This window comes from Lytechinus variegatus, chromosome 8, assembly GCF_018143015.1.
Source record: "Lytechinus variegatus isolate NC3 chromosome 8, Lvar_3.0, whole genome shotgun sequence".
Taxonomy (NCBI): Eukaryota; Metazoa; Echinodermata; class Echinoidea; order Temnopleuroida; family Toxopneustidae; genus Lytechinus; species Lytechinus variegatus.
The window spans coordinates 18263524-18278783 of record NC_054747.1 but is presented as its reverse complement, the minus strand read 5'-3'; the positions used below and the strand labels follow the sequence as shown (position 1 = coordinate 18278783).

Genomic DNA, 15260 nt, shown 5'->3' with positions numbered 1-15260 from the left:
ATGATGATGATGGTGGTGATGGTGATGATGATGATTATGAATATATGATGATGATAGTGGTGGCGGTGGGTATGATGATGATGATGGTAATGATGGTGGTAGTGGGTGTGATAGTGGTGGTGGTGGTGATGACAGTGGTGGTGATAATGGTTCTGATGGTCGTACTATTGCTCTACTATCGCTGATGTTGAAAGAATATCCAGATGATACTGTGGTGCCTCTACTGTGACTATTGGTAATGATAATCTCGATGATAATGATGATCTAGATAAGATACCAAACATTAACCCTTTCATCCCCTTTCTATTTTCTTCTATCAATCTATCCAGCCGTTGGAGCTGATTCAAGACGCAATGAAGAATCACCTCCAAGGATCACAGAACACCCTTCAAGTCTGTCCGTCCGGAAGAACAGTCCCGCAACGCTCAACTGCCGAGCTGAAGGCTTCCCCATACCTGACCTCCGGGTGAGTATCCTTTGGTCCTTGTATCTCTCAAGAAGTCAGGATTGACTCAAATCAAACTTGAAATTGAGATCAATCTTATACTAAAATGCCTTTGATAATATCTTGGGTCTAGGCTTTAAGGTTACAAGATTAAGTTGCCTGTAATTGATATCTGTCTAATTCAGATTTTAGACTAGAACACTGTCTTACTGGCACTGTACATTGAAACATAGACAGACAAATGACACTCTGGGGTCAGATTATCTTTCTTTTGATGGCAAAAATTTCAAAAATTTGGATCTGAAACTATTGAATAAGGAGCTCTCTGCTACATCAGAATTTTAAGTTGAGATCAAATTTAATTTCAATTTGATTTCAATCAATCGCAAATGTTTGCAAGATATACCTCAGGGGTCTATCTTGTCACCACTAGTATTCCCATTTATTCTGCATAAACTCCATTCAAATTCCTCAATGCATTTATGCATTGTTGTCACGTGGTTCTGACTCTTCTTTCTATCAGAAGCTTCTCATCCCAGCCCTGATGTTAATTTCCTTTGCTCTTTGATATGAACATTACATAGTGTGAACACCCTTTTGTGGTTTGACGTCTCTTTGTATGTTTCCTATTGTGTTTTATATTCATTCATTCATTCATTCATTTATTCAATTTTTCCAACAAAATTAAGAAGCATTAATTACAATAAATAAAATATGACATCAGAAAATACAAATGATAAATATTCAAGTAAACCAAATATATAGAATATCCACCTGATACAGAGGATAATATATCAAAAAAGTTGGAAAAACGGAGTGGTCCACTGAAAAGCAAGGCTTGTAGAGTGTGGACCACTCAAGACGAAAAAAAGTATAGCACAAATAACTATATATCTATACAAAATAGATAATGAAAAAAAGATATAAATAATAATTATAATAAAGGAAATTAGAATTAAAAGATGAGCAGAGACAAAAGACTCTGTAAACACTTGTAACCTGAACATTCTCTTGGAAGCATATAAAGTATATGCCCGATATAACCGTATTCCCGTAGAGGTACAGGTGACTTGAGAAAGGGGAGCAATGTTAGTTCAAGTGTAAGTTTAACTCCAGTTAATTTTCAGCTGTTGCCTCCGGCTTTCTCTGGCCCCCTAATAGGAAGTGGTGCGTACAGGTGTAGTTAGCTCAGTGGGGACCTTATATGCAATCTTATATCTGTTTGTTTTCAAGAAGTGGAGTGGCTTTCACGACCTTTGCACAGAAACGTGGCAATATGGAAAGTTATAGGTAACTTTACTTAGACACTGTTCTCACTACGGTCCTAAAACTAGTTTACTGGAAACTAGTTGAGTGGAAACTAGTTTAACGCGTAGTGAGAACGGTCAAAGTGGTCTTGGAAGTGTTCTTCCAAGCCTGTTAGGAAAACCACCTTGCGATGTAGATTTCAAGATCGCTTCACCTGGGTAAACTGGTTTTAGCGCAAGTGAGGACACAACCGTTCTTCATGAAGCAATCTTTGCACATTTTGAGCGCGCTTCTCCACATGACAGGTGTAGAATGCCTACGCTGCAGTTTCAAACTTTGCACGAAATGTGTCAACCCACTGAGAGCATTTGCATAGCAACAAGATCGCATTACGTGAAGTGATTTTGAAAACCACTGTCGTGTGATTATGTGGGAAATGCTATCAAACCGATCTTCAAAACTGGTTTCCTGAACCAGTTTCCAGTAAACTGGATTTAGAAAGCGTAATGAGAACAGTGTCTTAATAAATGTCTAAAAAGTGGGGCTTAACCTTTATGTATTTTTGGCATGGCACTTGGTAAAAAAAAGTGTTGAATGATATCAATACTGATGAGATTATTTATAATGTTAGCGAACACTTAGTACATAAATAATGTATTTAAGAACCTTGCAAATAGTGCCCCAGTTAGTTGATAGGCTTGCCTTTTACTCATCATGTTCAATCGCCACTCCCTAGGGAATGGTTCAGTTTGGTGACATGTCCACGGTATTGTTTAAACTCCATTGGTAGTTGCATACTCCCAGGCCCGCGGGTGGGGGGTGGCCTTTCAGAGATTTGTACTCTGTGTCTTCTGAACTACATTCCGGTCACCTAACCACTAGGTCTCCATACCTCTACCTCTTAATGACAATTATCTTTCAAACAGTAGGTTGTTTAAAGCATATTGATTCACTCTGTAGTAAAATAAAGAGAAGGGATCCAAAAGATACTTCACATCGATGCTTGTAATAGGTAGTAAAATATCTTTTCTGTGAGTCAAAGTGGAATGACTGCTGGATCAAAAAACAAATACAAAATGAGATTGGCTAAAAGGTGTATTTGTTTCAAAACTATGGAAATATAAATTATCACACATATCATAACAAATTATCTTTGATAATTCCACCAGATCACTTTTCCTTGTTTACTCTTTCTCCTGTAAACAGAATCGTTAACTCAAATTGACAATTAGGTGTTGACGTACATATCTGTCGCTTGGTAAAATGTCAGGGCAGGTAATTCCATTGGCGCAAAACGTGCCGCCTGTGGCAGCGTTTGGGTTAAATTAGATAACGCAGATGAAGCGGGTGGGAAAGTGGATTAGTGAAATGTCTGCTAGTGTTGCCTATCAATGGCTCTATATTGGTGGAAGAAATTGCAGAAGTTGTCGCATCCTGGGTTGTAAACTAGTTCACAACTTTGTGATTAAACTTGGGGAATAGTAATAAACTGACATTTTGAGGTCTGCGGGGATGTAACGCAACCGGCGAGGCTATTTCGTTTTCTGCCTCGCTATCGGATACCGATCACATGATCTGGCATTGGCGACAAGTTTTAGTGAACCGGGGTGTAACATATTCTGCGACCTGAGATGTAAAACACCTCGGCAGTTCATGTGATAATGTGAAAGAGCTTGTGGGGATAAGATCCCAGTTAATTTAGGGATGAATGTCAATTCCAAACATATTCTTGGGGCTACTTCCTAGCTAATCATTCCCTGTGTTATACCGAAATGTTTCTTATCAATGTCTCTGTGTAGATTACATTGTAAGTTTCTGGTGTCTTTCTTCCTGAAATGTACACAGAGGAGCTTGGCGAGATACTGGTAATCTAGACTGAAGAATTGGAACAGTTACAGGTTTTTAGAGTGAAAATACACTGCAACAGTCATTGAGTAGTTCCGTCTTACTATATGTAGCTAGGCTTGCGTCAGAATGGGAAAAAAAATGTCAGAGACATTGCTATGAGACAAAATTATTGCTGGTGAAAGGCATAAAGGGGCTATCACACAATTTTGTTTCTGCCAGTGTATCAGTGTATGCCAACATACACATGGCAAGCTGTTTTTCCCCTTTAATACCATTCTTTATTTGATATCATGCAAGCTCTCCATTCTTGATAACAAGAATTGCCTTTTGTTAACTAACAATCAAATCAAATCTTTTTAAGAAAATTGTTTTGTGTCATTAACAAAAAAAAGAATTACAGATTTCGAGAATGGAAATTGGAATGCTTCACTTAAAGAAATAGGATTCAGCAAAAAAAAATGGCTTGCCTGACATATGTTGTATATCAGGAGTACACTGATGTAATCGTCCGTTGGTGACAGCACCTTTAAGGTGTGAAGCAACGGCTTCATTGTTTTGATATTTCTTGATCTCTATCATCCCCATCTGCAATATGTCCCTCTCTGTTCTATTTTTATAATGAGAGCTGCGTCTTACCCTCACCCAAAAGACAGGGTTGTGATTCTCCAGAATATGAAGGATACAGATATGCTACCATTTTTTGCAGATATTGTGAATTGTTCTTATTTATTTTTGTAACTGAGTGTTATTTATTGACTTTCATGATCAACATATCATAACCCCCCCACCTCCTCCCCTATAATCCAATTAACGCTAGATCAAGCAGGCCTCCCTGCAGTGGTTTATGGAACAGACCACACTCTAAAAAAAAATGATGTTGATGCATATTCGAAACATCTGAAATATCGCTCCTGTTCGGGTTGTAAATGTTAATAGCCCCTGTTTTATTGTTCTTTCTTTGTTTAGATTCTAAAGCAACTTCACTTATGTAGATATCGCTGTTTGTCTCTGTCCCCCCCCCCCCTCTGTCCATCTTTTATCTTTAAATTCTTTCACAATTTAATCCCCCCTCCCCCTTTGTTCATTATGTGCCTTAACCGTAAACCGAACGTTGTTGATGTTTGGTGTTAACACACCTGACCTTATGGTGTAACAGAACTCTATATAACATGTCATCACAAGTGAATAACATCTAAACCAACGAGTGTGTAAACACTGGCGAAGAAAGAGTGCTGTATTTAGTGTCTCCTTGTCATTGGATGCTTTGAAATAACACGCAAGCCCACTGCGCCATATGTTACCTGTTTGAAGTTGCAAAAATGGAGTTTCGAGCAGTTCTCGCATCTTGAGAAGAAAATCAATTTTATTTTTCACCGAATAGAAAGTTGGAAAAATTGCAGCGATGAAATTGAGTTTTGTGACCTATATTGTTGAAGGAATCTAGTTCAATCCATGTATGCTTGGATTGGTTTATGAAAAGGAGGGTGAACAAAATTAAATAATGCAAAAATTTACACATAAAGTCCCTTTGTGCATCCAGTTCTCTGAATGTTTTGATTTTATTGAAAAGAATTCCAAGTTTAATCTAAGAGGCCGTTCTCATTACGCTTTCTAAAACTAGTTTACTGGAAACCGATTCAGGAAACCAGTTTGGAAGATCGCTTTGCTAGCGTTCCCACTTGATAACACGAAAGTGGTTTTCAAAATCACTTCACGTAAGGCGCTCTTGTTGCTATGGAAACGCTCTCAGTGGGGTGACACGTTTCGCGCGAAATTCGAAACCGCAGCATAGGCATTCTACACCTGTCGTGTGGAGTAGCGCGCTCAAAATGTGCGAAGATCGCTTCCCGAAGAACGGTTGTGTCCTCACTTACGCTAAAACCAGTTAAACGAGGCAAAGCGATCTTGAAAACTACATCGCGAGGTGGTTTTCCAAACTGGTTTGGAAGATCGCTTCCAAGACCGCTTTGACCGTTCTCACTACGCGTTAAACTAGTTTCCACTAAACTAGTTTCCAGTAAACTAGTTTTAGGAACGTAGTGAGAACAGCCTCTTAGTTTTCTATTTTTGCCAGCTGTCCCTTTTATTTGAAGAATTCGATTCCAAAAGTCAATGAAAAAAAAAAGAAAGGGGAGTAAACTGATTTGTTTTCATAACATGCACTTTTCACTTAAAAAAATATTATGAATTTTGCCATTTTACAGGAGCATACAATAGAATGACTAGTTGAATGCCTACCATTGATTTCCAATATCACTTACTAGTAGTAATTGCAGTGTACTTGCTAATCAAAGACTTTAGTATTCAAGTACCCCCAACCCCCTCCCCTCCCAACCCCAAAAGCATTTTGCTATTTGATGAAGCGCTGATTGTTTTTTTATACAGTATAGTCACAATTGATCCAACTCTTTTTGTTATTTATGTTTTTATTGATAATTCATCAATGTAGAAATCATTTACATCATCAAATTCCATTATAAAAATTACGTTAAAAAATCAAAGATAAATCAAAATATATACAAAAGATTGGAGTGATCGGGAAAATAAAGAAAAAGAAAAAAAAGCAACAAGGAGAAAGTGGAGTACATGTTTATCATTTCATTAAAACAATATCATACTTTTACATGAGTAAGAACAACTAGAATGGAAACCAATCGGCAACAAGTTTTGGCAAAGTTATTAAAAAAAAAGAAAGACCATCACTGGTTGAATGCTTGCTATTGATTTCCAATATCATTTGAAGTACTGACTGTAGAGTCCATTGGAAATGAAAGACCAAAGTATTTAAATAGGCCTACCCCCCTCCCCCACCCTCCCTTTTCACCCCAACCCCCAAAACAGAGAGTGTCACTGTTTGATAAATATGTCTGGGACATGGTCGTAATTGTTGCTAAATTTTCTTCATTTTGAAATTCAAAGCCACTTTTTCTGCCTTAAATAATCAAGGATGTTTATTGCAGGAGTCACAATATCTGAAAGAGCATGAATGAGACAAAATAAATCAGTCCAGACTCTGAAAATAGGGCAATTTGTGACCTCCAGAGAGTTTATAAAGATCCTAATAGTAACTAAGATTAGAAATTGTATGATTTCTTGTTTTGGGGAAAGTACTTATAGTACAGAAGTACCCATAGATATAGTCGTGACGCACTGATTTTGAATGCTGTGAATGTGTAAAAAGGGCCTTGGCTGAAATTGTTATGTATTCCTTTTTATTCTACCTGTCCAATTAAATCAATCTTTAATTCTAGATTGTCTTAAGTTTTCTATCAATAAAACAATATGACATCAGATTCTGTCATGTATCATTTATCTTTCACCTTTTTTTCCCTGCTTTATACTCTAGTTGGCTCTGTCTGTCTATCTATCTATCTGTCTACCTACCTACCTAATTGTATATCTATCTATCTATCCATCTATCCATCTATCTACCTACACATTTCTTTATTTGTCTTTTACTTTTCAAGTTTCTGTTTTACCTTGTCTCTCTCTCTTAATAATCACTTTTATCTCTCTCCCTTTCTCTTCTATACCTCCTCCCCCCCCCCCCTCACCGCCCCCTCTCTCTCGCTTCTCTCCCTCTCCCTCCATCTTTTAATTATCCTATCTTCTCCAAAAGGCCATCCATCTATAGACCTTCCCTTGAACAATATGCCATTAGAGTTGAAGTCCAATCAACCCTTCACATTCCCTACCCCGTCTCTCGATGTAGCCAGTATCAGTTTATTCCATTTATCATGTTAGAAGGCGTCAAGATTGGTGGATGCTGCTGGCTAAATCTCTTCTTAAATACTCCCTAAAGATGGCATAATGGACGCATGGATGGTGAAATTAATTTGAATTATTGCTATGTTTCATTTATTGAAAAAAAAATCTTTTTATTTCTAAGACTAATGCATGCACTCCCTGAAGACGGGTTAGTGTCTTCGTTGAATGTAAAATGAATTATGGCAAAGTTGAATGTATTTTCATATTTCACCTCTTTATAGATCTTGAAAATGGCGAGGTATTCCCTGAAGGAGATATTCATAATGTAGACTTCTTGGAACTTGGACAATAAGATATATAATAATATTGGTTCAATAAGTAATAGTTGGTGAAAATTAAACAAAATGATGATAAGGAAAGAAAAAAAGGAATGAGCTTTGAGGGAAGAAACGGTTAGCAAAGGGAAGTGAACTTTTTTTTTTGGGGGGGGGGAGTGTCAAACCTTAAATTTCTTATTCTATTAGATGGCCATGCATCTTATCATATTTGGGAGTTATAGGCCTCTAGAGTGCTATATAAACATGGTGCGAGTAGATCATTAATATCATTTCCATTTTTATCAAATGACCAAAATAGGGTCATGAAAAGAAACGGAATGTAATCATTGTTCTGTATAGTTCTAGTTCTGGCGCATCAGAAAAAGGATAACAGATATTAATAATGTCATGAAACATGAAACATACAGTGCCAAGTGCAATGTTTCAAGTGATGCGTCATTTTACACGAGCTTTAACATGTCTACCCTCGTCAGGTGCTCAAGCATTCAAGAAATTCCTTCTGTGTACCTATTAAGTAACCTCAATTTCATTTTTTATAACAGATTTAAGCACCGTCTAAAGCTATTTTTGATCAAACGTGACTCTCGTTGAATTTAAATGATTTTTGTCTTCCTTCAACTCTCAGTCCCCCGCCCCCTCCTCTTCTGTTTTTCATCATCTCCTGCCCTTTATGATTGTTCTGTGGGTTTTTTCTTGGTACAAGACGCAATTTTTTTCCCCGCCCTTTCACACTGTAAAATAATTTGTAATTTGAATGATGATTCCAGTGAAAAATAATGATGAATTTTTAGCACGTGTTAAACCAAACTAGAACCACTAACGCTAATCACAATCACAAATTCAAATTCTAATCCAGAGGTCAATTCCAGTGAAGTTCACTCAAATCACAGTATGAATTTTCTGTGTGAAAGGTCCGATGATTCTAAAGACGAATTGCTATCATCATTACAATGATGATTCTAGATTCACGTGTGAAAAGGCCCTTTATTTAATGAGTATTCATTGACTTTGTTCTCCGCTTTCATTATTTCATCAAATCTTATGATATACAGGGAGCTTGACAAGACCTCTCATGTTTGTTTTTTTACAGCTTAACCCAATTTCAATACACTATCTATACCAAGATGCATGTACATATATTATTTAATTGCTTTATTTCATTTTGAATAGCATGTTTTTATCCAATGTGTTGTAATTTTTTTTTTTAAATTGGACTTGAATAATGTTCAACTTGAACTTAAAGTTATTGACTACACCTGGGTGGGGAGTGGCAAGTGTAGATTAAACACCTTGCCAAAGTATGCAAATGCTGTGGTTGGATTTGAACCCCGGACCTTGTCGTTCAGACTCCTGATATGTTTTCTTAGGCGTACTATTCAGACTAAAATGCCACTGTTTTCAGAGCGAAGCAGAGACACTTTGGCAGTAAATTCTCTTGAACTTCCGCTTTAACCAAACAAATATAAAGCATCACAACTTTACAGCCTGATGATGGTGATGATAGACATTTAACTAACAATCATTTGGACTAGATAATGCCATGGACAATCCTCATAGTAAAAAAACAAAATGAGAGGTTTAAGGGGCACAAGGGCACATTTACACTGTATCTGAGAAAACAGTTTGTCAAAAAAACTGTTTGAGTGTCTCACGTTCAACAAGTGCTTGGTAATGTCAGCATTCCTATAACAGATACTCTCAAATTTTGTAAGGGTAAGTAGTCCAATATGAAGTGTATTCCTGTTTTTAACAACAATATGACAATTATTGATAAATTATCCGATATACATGTATGGAGTAAATCTTACAATCATACGTTACTTTTTTTAAGTACTAATGCTTTTATGATTCTCAATAATAGCTGTGAAGCAAATATTGGTGTAAAAACCTAAATCTACTCTTAGTGAACACTAATGACTTTCTGTTTCTGAATGATATAGCAAACTTGTTGGAAGCTAAATATTCTTTTAAAAAAAGCACTGGTGCCTTTTTGTTTCTAACACGTTAGAAAAGCTCTTCCCAATCTTCCCCTCTTTTAAGTTGAGGAGGGAGGGGGTCAGTTCAGGGGGCTCGGCGGCGACAGGGCAAACCTATCATCACTGATCGGTTTTGGTATTTTCTAGGTGAAAATCAATTGAATTTGGACCCGCAGCTCGTCAGTAGTGACCCCAGTAGTACGTTAGGTGATGGCTCCGGGGCATAGCAGACCAAATTGGTTTTGAATGAGCTTTTTATGGGCCAATATTGGATGGGGTGAACATCATTGACAACAAACTGGCTACTATGTTTGGAAGGGTTTTAAAGGATGTTCGTCGGATCCTGTTAAAGGGCGATCCGCTAAGGACCCGAGGGATGATGTTTCATGTAGATTTAAGTGTGACTAAGAGGCACACTTAAGTTTCCAGCTGTGTGTGGTTTAAAATCCATCCCTGCATTGATCACATCATGCTTAGAAGAGGTGCAGTAATGGATGTTAATCAATGAAAATTGTGCTTTAAAAATTATGTGCGAATTGGTACTTGAGCATGAATTTAAGTCACGCTTCTTTGGAAACACCCCCTTGCTCTCATATGCATCACACAAATTTGGGTAATTTGCAAATTTGTAGTACAACTTTACAATTTATAGATTATTCTTATCTATAGATAATTGATACAAACATCTAATTTCATAAAACAGGCCAGCAATTTGATGGGAATTTCCAATGATTTTTGGACCGAAAATTGACTTGCAATCATTCGCCAGTTTCTTGACATGCCCCATCAGAAGTCCATTATATCTCTATTAAACGATGCTTAGGGGCCTCAATATGAAACGCTCAACGAGACTGCTGTTCAATTAACTTGCACAAGCTGGTGCCCTTCTAGCGTATCTTTTAATTATCCTCGTCAAAACTCTTAACCTTACAATGTCATTTATGGCCCCATCTTGCTTTTTATTTTCAACTAGGTTACATCAATAGGCTGGCCTGTTGATATGTATATGTTATGCTGAGAATTCCTCAATCGATCAGTTCTTCGCTGTATTCAGGGAGTTGGGAGTTACTCTCGACTCCCTGCTATATTGTTGTCAAGTTGATTGGCCTGTTTAATTTCACATATATCTGGGTCAAGATCATGTTTGGGGTTACTGTTTTTATCTTTTTTGCTCGTATGTGTGTTCAAGATTTGTCCTGTTTAAGAAAGGAGATGTCTTTGACTACATGCGATATATGTATTTTCCAGAAGTTTCATAATGTGAGAGTGAGAAACCACATCTTTCACATGACCTTCTGGTAACGATATGAAGTTATCGGCTTGATTTCCAAACCTTCACACCTCGCGATGTAATCTAGCCTGCCAAATTGGACCAGATCTCTCTCTCTCGTTTGAAAACGGCGGCTAGCTTCAAGCACATCCCAGATTGGCTCCTAACACGCCGTAATGCAGCATGATATATGGCCTACCTCGCTGAAATTTCCGCTCATTACGGCGAAGGGATGCTGCAGCTCTTTCTACTGCAGCTGCAAAGGAAACAAAGCTGAAAAAGAAAAGTGGTTCTATTTTGAGTTTTGCCTAGAGAAGAAATTGGATGAAGCCAAGGGATTGATGTGTTGGTTGCCAGATATTTACACGCTATGTTGTTAGTGCCAGGAGGGTGTTAGATCATATGGCCCACAGTGACTTATTTCCTTCTGCTTCTCAACAAGACATGTGTCTTTGAAAAAAAAGATAACTAGTTGATTTTAGTGATTTGAATGCAACTGGCATTCAAGGATACACAATTTAGGGCGCACATCAGTAATAATAATCAGACATGCAGTAGTAGTAGATTTTTTAAGATGGTCCTTTAAACAAACATGAACATCAAAAGCTTGGGGGATATATCATCTCAGAACATGACAAAAGAAACTTGCATCATACTGCTTTTTTTTACCAGCTTTTAACAGTAATGAACAAGATGTAGACCCTTCTATTCCCCCTACTTTTCTCATTCTGCCCCCCCCCCCCCTCTCACTCTCCATTTTCTCTTCTGCCCAGTTCTCTTTCATTTTTTATTCCTTCTGCCCAAAAAGCTCACCATCACTGTTATTTGTCTTGTTTTGTGCCATCTTATTTGAACTTTTTTCTTTGAATTTGCCAAAGATCTGTCATCCTCACATCAAATATGAAAATAATTTAAGAAACAGGAAACTATTCTCTTTCATCAATACTTGTTTTCTTTGTTTTTGTTTCAATAGTATTTCCTTACACTCACCATCCCCCAAAATTATATTTCCTTCCTCGAATCTTTGTCAGATTATATATTTTCTATCAAGAAAGGAAGTAAACAAGTGCTTAATTACTAACTCATTTTCTTGGAGGGTTTTCTGTTACCACTTCATGTCAGAAAAAGTCATATATCTTATCCTGTAAATCTCTTCTTTCTCTTACCTGATTACAAAAGATAAGCAAGATCAAATTACTAGACTGATCAGGACATTGTCTGTGCGACTTCCTATTTGCAATGTGACAGCAAGATCAAGGAGACGTAAAACTCATAAAGATATTTAATCGTGATAAAAGAAAATGAAAATACTAATAAAACAATGTTTTATGGGCCTCTTTATGAGCATAGCCTTTGTGTGGGTGTAGGGGGGGGGGGTGCTTTATTATACATACACTCTAAAAACAAATCAGTCAAAAATGACTAGTTAATAAATAGGGTCAGCTGGGTGCAACTGTTATTCTATTCATATTTGACTATTTTCTAGTTTATATTTTACTAGAACAGTTATTTCTGACTAGAATATATGTCAGAAATGTGACAGATCAGTGAGTGCCATATCAGTTGCTCTCAGCTAACTACTGGTCTAGTCAATTTTACTTATTTGTTTTAAGAATGTACCATTGTGAAATTGTAAGGATATAATTCAAGATTATATTAAGTGGATACGAGTTAAGGAGAAGAAGAAACTTGGTATGATGAAGGTGAGAAGATGATGAGCAGGAGAGGAAGAGTAAAACTGTAAAAGGAGAAAAGGAGGAGAATGAGAACTGAGGAGGAAGGAGAAGCTATAGATGTGCAGAAAGGTATAGAACAATGATGTAACAATTTATTGATTGAGTTGGAATCTTGAGTATGAATCTCAAATCAAAAGATAACAAATGCAAATCTGGACATCTGAATTCCTGAAACCCAAAATTCTGGGGTAAAGAATCTGAATATTCCCTTGAAATGAGTCCAAACATGGAGTAGGAATATGAAGAGATTCACAGATGGGCACAAAAAAGGAGGTTGTGACAGGGAGGGGGGGGGGGCGAAGACGAGAAGCGAAAGCAGACGGGGGCAATGATGTCAACCTGGGTGTGAAAGACCTCATAACGCCGATGCCCCAGCCGATAAACCCTGTCTCCGAGAAGGTGTGCGATTGTTTCTTGGCGTTTGATTTCTCTGGGGCGAGCACTCCCGCCAGTACTCGACCCTAACCCATCTCTTTATCATCATCTCTTTACCCCTTCCTCTCTCTCTGTCCCCCCTGTGGTATGTTTCTCTTTCACCCCTGTCCGTCTCCAATCCGTAGATTAAGAGGTGTGAAGTGGAGGGCTTAGGGATCCGGGGAAGGGTAACGAGAGGTGCGTGGTGACACGTCGGTATCTCACTTGGTACCGGTTCCTGATAGATTCTGTTGTCCCAAGAATGGCAAACTTGTAACCTTTCATCGGCTTTTGTCGTGGACTGGGGCGATACCAGTTCCTGAAGTGGGGGCATGGCATGCATATACCCCTGGGATAGAGGTCAAGTCCTGTCATGACATTGCTTGAATTGTTGCTCATAGAATACTGAAATGCCGAGTCTTAAATTTGGCACCTCTTTCTTCATAATTTTGAGTAATTGAGGGGAGGAAATTATCTAAAAATAGCCTAGATAACTCTGAAATTCATACCCCTTTCATAAACCCAATTATGCGGCTAATAGCAGCATAATTTGGTCGTAAAATCGGAGGACAAGAGTTGTCCGCATTATTTTGATGCTGCAATTATCCGCATAATAGCAGCATCGGGACCAGATTTTGACTTTATGAACGCATTTTGAAAGTAATGCGGATAATTGCCATGGAGCGGTCACAAGGTCACCCTTTTCCAACGCAACCGCATTGGAGAGGTGTGTGCGGTTGCAATGACGATTATCCTCCTTTTTCAGGACGGGCGCTCGTAAAAATAGTGCGAATTATTTTCGGAGTTTATGAATGCAATTTTTATTGAATTATCCGCATTACTCTTAGGCGGCTAATTGGAGGATAGGTTTATGAAAGGGGTATTATTTTCGACGTGCTAACAACTTTCTTTAACAGAAATCATTGTTAATCAAATTAATGACAAAATGATATCGTACATGTAGCTTGAGTGATTGAATTGCAAAGAAAATAATATTTATCTTTTCCCCCTTTTTATTGCAGTGGTTAAAAGATGGACAGGAACTGGATACAAAAGGCGACGGTCACGTGAGTGACCTAGGCACGGGGGCGCTCTTCTTCTTCCGAGTGATTCCGAGGGTCGACATCGGTGTGTACCAGTGCGTCGCGACAAATTCTCTTGGAGTCGCATACAGCAACAATGCAACACTGGATATAGCATGTAAGTTCTGGTGGTTTCTGTTCATTAGTGATGATGCCTATTTTGGTCAATTTTTGCGCAATTTGTTATCATGACATGGATGCTACCTCAGAGCAGGGGGGGAGGTGTTGAAGAGAAGAAAGAAAGAAAGAAAGAAAGAAAGAGAGAGAAAAAGAAAAGAAAAAGAGTGAGATGTAGGGAGAAAGTAAGCGAAAGAGAGATGGTAAAATTGATATTTGGGGAGATAGGGTGGAGATAAAAAAGGTGGTAGAAAACATGAAATAAAACTGTAATCAACAAACCAAGGTCTATGGAATTTACTTATGAAACAAGCTTGTAGAAAGCCAGAAAATGCAAAAATTAACAGATTTTTTTATAACAATGAGAATTTGTACAAGGATTTTTTTCTTCTAATTTAATGAATTTAGAGTTTGTAACAAACGTGTCTACCAACACTGCTTTTTGCACCCCCCCCCCCTCCATTGCACCTACAAAAATAACGCAATTTACAAAAAATGTGTTGGACAGGCTTTCTAGATTCTGCTTGCAAGTTTATATCTACATTTCACTAAAAATATAATCCATTTCCATATACCTCCCAATCCGTCATTTATAATTGTGTTCTAAGAATATTCAGTTATGTGAGTAATGACTTTATTAGCTATTCATAGCTTTGTGATGATTCTACCGCCTACGTAGGATATGGTGTGGGTGATGGTAACAATTTCATTCATATAGTTATCGGTTTCCTCTCCTCCTGCTCTCCGTCATTTGATTAAATGTAGTTATTTTGAAATTCATAGGAACGTGAGTGCCATTCACAAGTACGTTGCTGTTTTTCGTGTTGCACGAAAATCCTAAGTGTTCGGAAACTGTGATACATAATAGGGAGGGGAATATGCAAACGATCATTTCCTCTTTCCTCCGTTTTGGTTGGTCAAAGAGCGCCGCCACTCTAAACCATGGAGACGATGTTTGATCCTTCCAATTTTCTATTTCGACGGTGATTCGTCACATGAATAAAGATTGATTTTGGCTCGATCGAAGTTGGAAGTTGTAAAATGTGTAGAATTCAATGCCCTAGTTTCTGTTTATTTC

At 37.8% G+C, this 15260-nt stretch overlaps 1 protein-coding gene across 1 annotated transcript in view; it reads left to right on the top strand.

Annotated features, from left to right (window-relative positions):
• LOC121420101 (roundabout homolog 1-like) overlaps positions 1–14305 on the top strand; it is a 39015-nt gene extending 24710 nt beyond the window's left edge. The window contains exons 2-3 of the mRNA XM_041614633.1: positions 330–466; positions 14006–14305. Coding sequence (XP_041470567.1) covers positions 330–466; positions 14006–14257 — 389 coding nt within the window. The 3' untranslated portion in view covers positions 14258–14305. The remainder of the gene's footprint in view (positions 1–329; positions 467–14005) is intronic.
• The last annotated feature ends 955 nt before the right edge of the window (positions 14306–15260 follow it).